This window comes from Saccopteryx leptura, chromosome 6 (assembly GCF_036850995.1).
Source record: "Saccopteryx leptura isolate mSacLep1 chromosome 6, mSacLep1_pri_phased_curated, whole genome shotgun sequence".
Lineage (NCBI taxonomy): Eukaryota > Metazoa > Chordata > Mammalia > Chiroptera > Emballonuridae > Saccopteryx > Saccopteryx leptura.
The window spans coordinates 63,654,002-63,662,135 of record NC_089508.1 but is presented as its reverse complement, the minus strand read 5'-3'; the positions used below and the strand labels follow the sequence as shown (position 1 = coordinate 63,662,135).

Genomic DNA, 8,134 nt, shown 5'->3' with positions numbered 1-8,134 from the left:
CCATAATCAACATCAGATCTTTCCTGAGGCGGTCCTGGGAAGCATACAATCTGAGTGGAATCAGTGTGCTTACAGTGTAAACACAGCTCCCCTTTCAACCAGACCACCATCCTTAAGCTCCTAGATGTAAAATTTGGAATTGCCACAGAGGGGCTGTCCAGAACGTTGTTTAGCTTTCAGCATTTGGTACTCTCTGGAGGAACTTCTTCCAAGTCTCTGGAGTTGCCCGGAGGAAGCAAGCTCTTTAGCACATCACCAGGTGAGCAACTTCAAGCAGCTTTTCAATTCCCTTTTGCTGTGTAGGAGCCTGACCTAGACCCACTGATTCCAGTGTTGTCCAATGTGGTAGCACCAGCCACATGTGGCTATTTGAAATGCGGCCAGTTTGAACTGAGGTATGCTGTAAGCATAAAATACCCACTGCATTTTGAAGACTTAGTACCAAAAACTGAAAAATATCTCATTAACAACTTTCTATTGATTACATGCTGAAATGGTCATATATTAGATATATTGGGTTAAATAATATATATCATTACCAGTAAATTTACTTATCTCTTACTTTTTAAAATGTGCTACTAGACAATTAAAATTACAGCTATCACTTCCATTATATTTCTATGGGACAGTGCTGGTCTAGACCTCAGCTCAGAGCGAGGCTTTTAATATGTCTTCATACTCTTCCAAAGGTTTGCTGTAGGTGCTACCTGTTTCCTCTTTCCTGCCTGTGGCAATGCTTAAATTAGTACTTAGAGGTCTTGACAATAACCCAAATTCCTATCTACGGTGTTGCCAGATGGCGCTGGGACAAGTATGTAAATTGAGTTTCTGGGGCAACCACAGATACTGAGTCCTGTTAGTGACTGAGTTAATAGAGCTTTCATTTTTCCCTTCTCACACTTCTTTTGAAGACAAAGATAAAACATGACTGAATTCCTCATAGCTTAAAGCCCCACAACATAAACACATACCCACAAGCATCATTACAACAGACAGCAATACTGAAAAAGGAAACCCAGTTGGCTACTACACGTTCTCCACTGAGAACTTGGTCATCACGTTGGATGACCATAAGCTATTTCACTGTCATCAAGTCTGGAAGAATATTTCTGCTGCCTTTGTGTGATTGCCCAGTGACTGTTAGTGAAGTCACTAATTTGGGTCAGGTTTTCAAGTCCAGCATTAATGAGAATCCAGTTTGTGTAAACTAAGATTATTTTTAGCTCGCTGTACTCATTACCTCTTATTAATTTGAGAGAATACCCTTGAGTTGCCCCTTATATATGTATGTGTTACAGAAAAACAGCTTTCAGGCAGGCATGGGATTTGCCTTGCTAATAATTATTTTTCGTATGATAACCTAAATGATAAATTGAGTATGTTCATGAACCTACATTTATGGCTTCAATCTCTGGTTAGCTTTCTAAGGAGAAAAACTCTGCTCCAGACTTGTGTGATCACCCAGGAACTTTCAGAGACCAGGGCATTTGGAAGTCCTCACCTCCCTTAGAGACCAGGTGTGGGACAGCTGTGTTAGGCTTGCTCACGGGTTTACCGACTGTAAGCACTTTGCTTGATTAGTGCGTGAGCACGTGGCAGAGGCACATGTGCGTAGCCTATAAAAGGCTATGGGTGGTACCTCTGGGCGACGATTCTCCCAGATCGTTCTTTCGCCACCGTGAGGTAGGGTTTTTCTTGCTCCCTTGTCCTTACTGCAAATAGCAGATTTTCCTTTGCTTACCAGCTCTTTTCTTTTTGTTGTGAGCCTCCAATAAATGGGTATGGCCTGACACTTTCTGGCTCCACAGTTTTTGTACTGTCTGCCTGAATTCAATGGGAACCTGCCTGGCCTTGGCCACCAGCATCACACCAGGGCATTTGGCAGTCATCACTTCCCTTCCCTTCCCACCTTTCCCTTCACTTCCCCTTATCTTTCCTTTCTCCAAAGTGAGAGGAGGGGAGATAGTGAGGCAGACTTCTGCATGCACCCTAACTGAGATCCACCAGGCAACTCCCCATCTGGGGTCAATGATCAAATCAACGGAGCTATCCTTAGTGCCCAGGGCCATACTCAAACCCATAGAGCCACTGGCTGTGGGAGCAGAAGTGAGAGAAAAGGAGGAGAGGGAGGGGAAGAGAAGCAGATGATTGTTTCTCCTGTGTGCCCTGACAGGGGTCAAACTGGGACGTTTGTACACCAGGCCAACATTCTATCTACTGAGCAAACCAGCCAGGGCCTCACCACCCTTTCTGGAGATTGAAAGATGGCAAACAGTGGGCGACTCTGGGCTGTAAATGGCTTTCTTCTCTTCTGGGATTTTTGAGCTCATGTCATAATCCAGAACATGATTTCACTGGAAGGATTATCAATAAATCCTTATCAAATAAATAAGTGCAGATGTGACCTTTCATTTCTATTTAAATAATAAGGGATATCCTAAGGATGAATCAAATCTAATTCCAGGCCAAGTCAACTTTGATGCCACAGAGAAAAATGCAAATGAGTGACTCGCCTGAGAATTTATAGCAGCTGAGGTTGAATCCTACTACTGATATTGCATTAGTTTAGCTGGCCATTCATTGGCTAAGAATGGAAAACTAAACTGGGCACTCTAAAATTAGATATATTTACATGATTTTCAAACTGAATCTCCATAATCCATTGCTAACCTTTCTATTATGTGGGAAGCAGAATTTCTAGGAATTGTCCCCAAGGTCTCTAGACCCCAGTCCATGCAACTTGTGAATGTGCTAAGATCTCACTCCAATGATTGTTAAGCCTATGGCACAGCAGAGCTTGAAAAGGGGAGGATATCCAGATGGGCCTAATCTATCTGTTCAAGTGTTTTTGAAAACTGGAGAACTGTCTCTAGCTGGTGACAGGAGAGTACGCAGAAAGAGACGTGGGGGAGATCCTGAACGTAAGGCTTGAGTGACAGAGGGTGCCAAGTGATGAGGAATGTAGGTGGCATCTAGAAGTTTAGAGTGGCCCCGGAGTTGACAGCAAGAAAATGGGGACCTCAGCTGCAAGGAATTGGATTGTCAACAACCTGAATGATCATGGAAGCAGATAAGAGCCCAGCAGGCAGACAGCTTGATTTTGGCCATCCAAGACCCTAAGCAGAAGCCCAGCTGAGCCCGTGGAGACTTCCGAGCTACTGAACTGTGCGATTTAAAAAATGCATGATTTTAGCGGCTAAATTAATAGTATGGAATCATTATGCAGCCATAGAAAACAAATACACCTTGATAACTTGTTTGTTGGATTCCACAGTTTTTGTTGCTACTGTAGTTCATAATCCACTGAGTTTGCAAGCTATGTGGCCTCAGGTGAATGACTTGCTTTCTTGAGCCTATAAAACCTGCCTCACTGAGTTTTCATGAAGATTAAATGGGATACACTTAAATGTTTACTGCAGACCTGGGCTCTCAGCAGGATCGCAATCAATCTTCCTCTCTGCCTGTGTATTTATATAGTCCTCAATGTCCCTATACATACAGAACTTCCTGCATGCTGTGCAGTGCTGGGGACATGTAGCTGCTCAGTACATGGGCACTGAATAGATTTTACATACAAACAGTACTCACCAGATTGTCATAGTCATCAGATATTTGTTAGTAAATGAGTATATTAAAACAATGCTTAAGGAGTAGTCTTTGTTCTCAGGATACAATCATGCAAACACAGAATTGCAATACAGTGCCACCCATGCTAGTATATACCAAACAGCCCTTTTCCTCTGGTCCAAAAGGAGGAGTGTTTTCTCAAGTGGCTGCGAGGGCTGAAGCTTGCCAGGCAGAGCAGGCACTGAACAGTCTGTGGTAATGGGGGGCTGGAGGGGGCTGGTTTGGGTGGAGCACAGGGGGCCAGAGCGGGCTACGATGGAAGGCACAACTCACCCATTCGGCTGCGGACAGGGACAGACTGCGTTTCATATCAACAGCTTTGGGCTACATGTTTCTGGCTGAGGAGCTCCCAGAGGTGTTTTTGGCTGTAGAGTAAGCTGATCAGAGTTCTCTACTGGAAACAAACACTGGTGTGGGATGGAGGGACTGCACGGGCAGAGTGCAGGAGAGGAGACTTTAGCACCCAAAAGTAGTGATAATCTTTACTTTAAAATACACAAAAACCTACAGAAGCCCTCTATACTTAGGTAGGTCCTGAGATTCTAACACTTAGGTTAATACCCTTTATAAAAGGAACCTGTCTGCCCTGATGGACAGCTAAGCAAGGATTTCCTGTGTGGTGATGCATGGTGTTGGCTGGGGCTGTGTGTGGGGGGGTGGGGAGGGGTGCAGCAGACCGGGCAGTGGCCTGAGCCCCAAGGAGTGTCTGGATTTTAGCAGAAACAGAAGGCTGGAACAGCGCCTTCCCAGGACTGACTTGGGTTAGGGGTATGGGTTCCTTTTTAACTGGGAGATTTCCAGGTGCCTAAGAAGGAAGAAAAGATGCTCAGTTCTGAATTAACTGGAACTCCTTTTCTCATAGAAACAATGATATAACAGAGATTAGGTTAAAGGCTGGCCTCTTTAATGACCAGTGGCAGTGCCTGAAATCCGGCCCAATTTGTAATCATTATTTTGTCTTCTGGATATTTCACTAACCACCAGCCTTTTGGAACATGACCTGTTTGTAAAGTGGCGCTTACCTATGGTTGACAGTGTGTAATGTACAATGATGTTACTTCATCAGATATAAATTCAGAATTGTCTTGAGAATTCCACAGGTATTGCTATTGCTGCGAAGGCTTAGGCTAGAGGATATCACCCACAACACTGGCTTGGAGACATTTCAATTTAAAGTGAATCACAGTTTTGTTTTTTAAATTAGAATAGAATTTTATTTGTGGCATCAAGATTAAAACATGATTTTATTCTTTAAAGCAGTCAATAAAATTTGATACACAAATCTTGATATATATTTACCATATCAGATTTCTAAAAACAAAGGTCAAATAGCTTAGAATCATAACGAATTGTGTTTATCCTGATAATTATACGAGATCATTTCAGCCTTATAAATAAAATATGAAAATAAATACCATTTAAATTTCAGTTAGGATGAAATGCATTTGTAATACAATTTTATGTCTATTGTAAAATTTGTTTGCTTACAGAGGAAATATACAGATATTATGTGCTTATCATTTCTAGAAAAATATGATGTCCTTACTTTAAGAAAATGACCCTACTTACTTACTCTCCAGCCATTTGAGATACTTTTCCATCTGGGATGAGGGGCTGTGTTGCTTGATACAGGTTTCTTCCAGGCTGTCAGCCCACAGCTGGGAGACAGAGGGGAGTATGGTCTGTGGCTGGGGCTGGTCGGAGTGAGCCTGGTCTTATTAACACCCTGATTTATCTGAGTCACAGGATCATCCAAATGAATATCTGTTAGATGAGAAACTTTATATTTTCTCAAGCTTTGATGTTTAAACCATCATGTGAAAAAATCCTGTTTTAACAAAAGTAGCTTTTACATTCAGTTCTGCATAACGAGGACATTCCAAAATGCACTGGCCATGTTAATTAGTTTGCTGATATGGAGAATATGGATTCTAATGGTAAGATCCATGTATAGTTAAACATGTATACATGTATGTGTGGATGTATTCAGTATCAGATGTTCCTACTTCCTTGTCTATTAGCAGTCACTTTATTTTTAAAGAGACTGTTCTTTGGGAGTACTCTTAGTGTTCACACCTGCTTTGACAAAATATGACGGTCAGCACAAAGCATCTTCTGATTGTATGATCCCTTACAAAACACCTCTCTGAAACAGCCACCTTACATGACAACAGTGGGCATGATGGGGAACATCTGGCAGATGATGAAACAGGAGCCCAGAGAGGTTGAATAAATTGCTTCAGTTTAAACAGTAGGTGAGTGAGAAAATTAGGACTACACCTGGTGGTCCTGCCTGAACTGGTTAGCACAAGCGGAGATGAACAGAGGGAGCACTGACTGTGAGCTGCTTCCCCTAAGCTGAGCTGTTTGGAAAGTGGTGTTGCTGCTGTCACATTGGAGATCTCTCCCGGGTGCTGGCAGGTACCCATCTTATTACACCCTTCCAAGTTACACAAATAGCCAGAAGCACTTTTTACAACTCTCCGAGCATATATACATATATGTAGTTAACGAGGATTCAAAACATTTATATAATATTTACAACTGTTTCAAAATCCCCAGGATACCAAATTGAGAAACAGGTTTAACTTTTTGCAAGAGCATCATCTACATAATTATTCCAATATGGCTAGGAAACAAAGACAGTGTTGGCACACTGTTTGGCAGGTATGCTGAAATGCTTTCCCTTTTGCTTAATTCTGTTCACCCCGACTTTGTTTAAAAATTCATTTACGCCCCTGTGATTCTTTGAGGAAGGTTTCCCGGGGGTTGGCAACACTCGCCCCAGGACGGAGCACAGTGCTATCTATGTGCATACCAGGCATTGCATAAACGTTTGTTGAATCCGTGTACACGATATTCATATACTTCAGTTTGATTAAAGTAGGATTCTATCTAATATTTTGCTAAAGAGCTTTGGATTTATAGTGTAACATTATCATTTTCATAGTAAACAGTATTTTTTAAAAGCATAAGAAATGTAATAAATTTAATACAAATTATGCATTATAACTATTCTTTGGTTATTTTTAACAAATTATTCTCTTTTTTTTTTTACTAAAATGACATACTAAAAATATAAAAAGGCAACTACAGAAATTAGCTTAATGTGTAAACATAATAAATCCTGTAAACATATAGTTACTACATAATTGTGCAAGTGTAAAGAATGACTAGTAAAAGCAATACTACACATTTAACTTCGTTCTTTGAGGCACACTTAGAAACACTGCTTTGTGGAGCTTTTAGTTCACTGTTGGAAGAAGGAATTCTTTAAACTACCACAGGAGAGGGTGATGACTACACCAACGAACTAGAAGGATATGCAGTCAGGAGGATGGCGTTAATACCTTTCAGCCTTTGCAAATCTGAATTTGCTTCACATGTCTTATACACCACTTGGTTTAGTAAAACCACATTAACAAAAACCAAATACTCTGAAAATGAAGAAGTAAACAATTTTTTGTTTTTGCCAGTGAGTCAGTTGACTAAAAACATAGCTAACACTTTGCAAGGGTTTTCCAAAACTCTGGGCATAAGGTGCATTAGGCAGGTCTACAGGGTAATAAATAGCTGCAGGCAGCACTAAATAGAGCGCAGTTCACTCAAATATCAAGGTTATCTTTTTCCAAATTTCGGTTTTTCTTCTCAAAAAGCATCAAACTTTTCACATAGGACACTTATCACAAACATTTCACAGTTACAATTTCAGTAGTTTAAGAAAGGACTGCCTGGCAAATACTGGAAAAGAGGTAAATGTTAGGACACAACTCATTATCTCAGGCACAGAGGACGGAGATCCTGGAGTGTGGACGCGAAAGAGAGCGAAACAACCGTATACACACAACACGTGATCTTAAAGTGGACGAAATCCTGGTAAAGCTGTCACACTATATTGCTTTTAATGGCTTTGATATGATTTTCTCCAATATCTGGGAAGAATCAATGGCTAAGTTTTAGTAGTTCCCTGGGAAATTTTAAGCCAAGATTTTGCTTATAAACAAGAGGCGGCGAAACATTGTATGTAGACTGTCATCTGTAATCTAGTCAACTCCATCGAAACCCTGAGTGTTCTCAATTGCCATCTGAAGTTTATCCCATAATTCTTCAAATGATTCATATGGTGGCAAGTCCAAGCGATTAAAGCTGAAAAACAGATGGGAACTGGTTACGACAGACACTGACAAAGCAAGTGTCACCACGGCAAACACAGTGAGGCAGCTACTCGTGATGATATGCTCCGACTAAAAACTGTCTAGTCGCCAGGGAGAAGGAAGACAGGACTGCACTGTAGGCACGGACTCTCCCCATGACTTCTCCGTAACTCTTCTCGCCCCTGCCTCCAAATGTCTGGGCTCCTCTGTTAGTCTAACCTCCCAAGAGGGAATGTTCCAGCCTCTCTCGGGATGGCCCAGCAGGCATGCGATGGAGGCAATATACGGTCAACAGTGAGGTGGGCCTCTCCGGTGTGCAACCACCTGGGCTTGAAGCCCGGGCCTACCTGGCC

The 8,134-nt window shown here is 41.8% G+C and overlaps 1 protein-coding gene across 7 annotated transcripts in view; it reads right to left on the bottom strand.

Moving 5' to 3' along the window:
• Positions 1–4,853: 4,853 nt before the first annotated feature.
• NEDD4 (NEDD4 E3 ubiquitin protein ligase) overlaps positions 4,854–8,134 on the bottom strand; it is a 147,067-nt gene continuing 143,786 nt past the window's right edge. For all 7 annotated transcript variants that reach the window (XM_066388574.1, XM_066388575.1, XM_066388573.1 and 4 more), the window contains one exon: positions 4,854–7,773. In XM_066388574.1, coding sequence (XP_066244671.1) covers positions 7,671–7,773 — 103 coding nt within the window. In that variant the 3' untranslated portion in view covers positions 4,854–7,670. The remainder of the gene's footprint in view (positions 7,774–8,134) is intronic.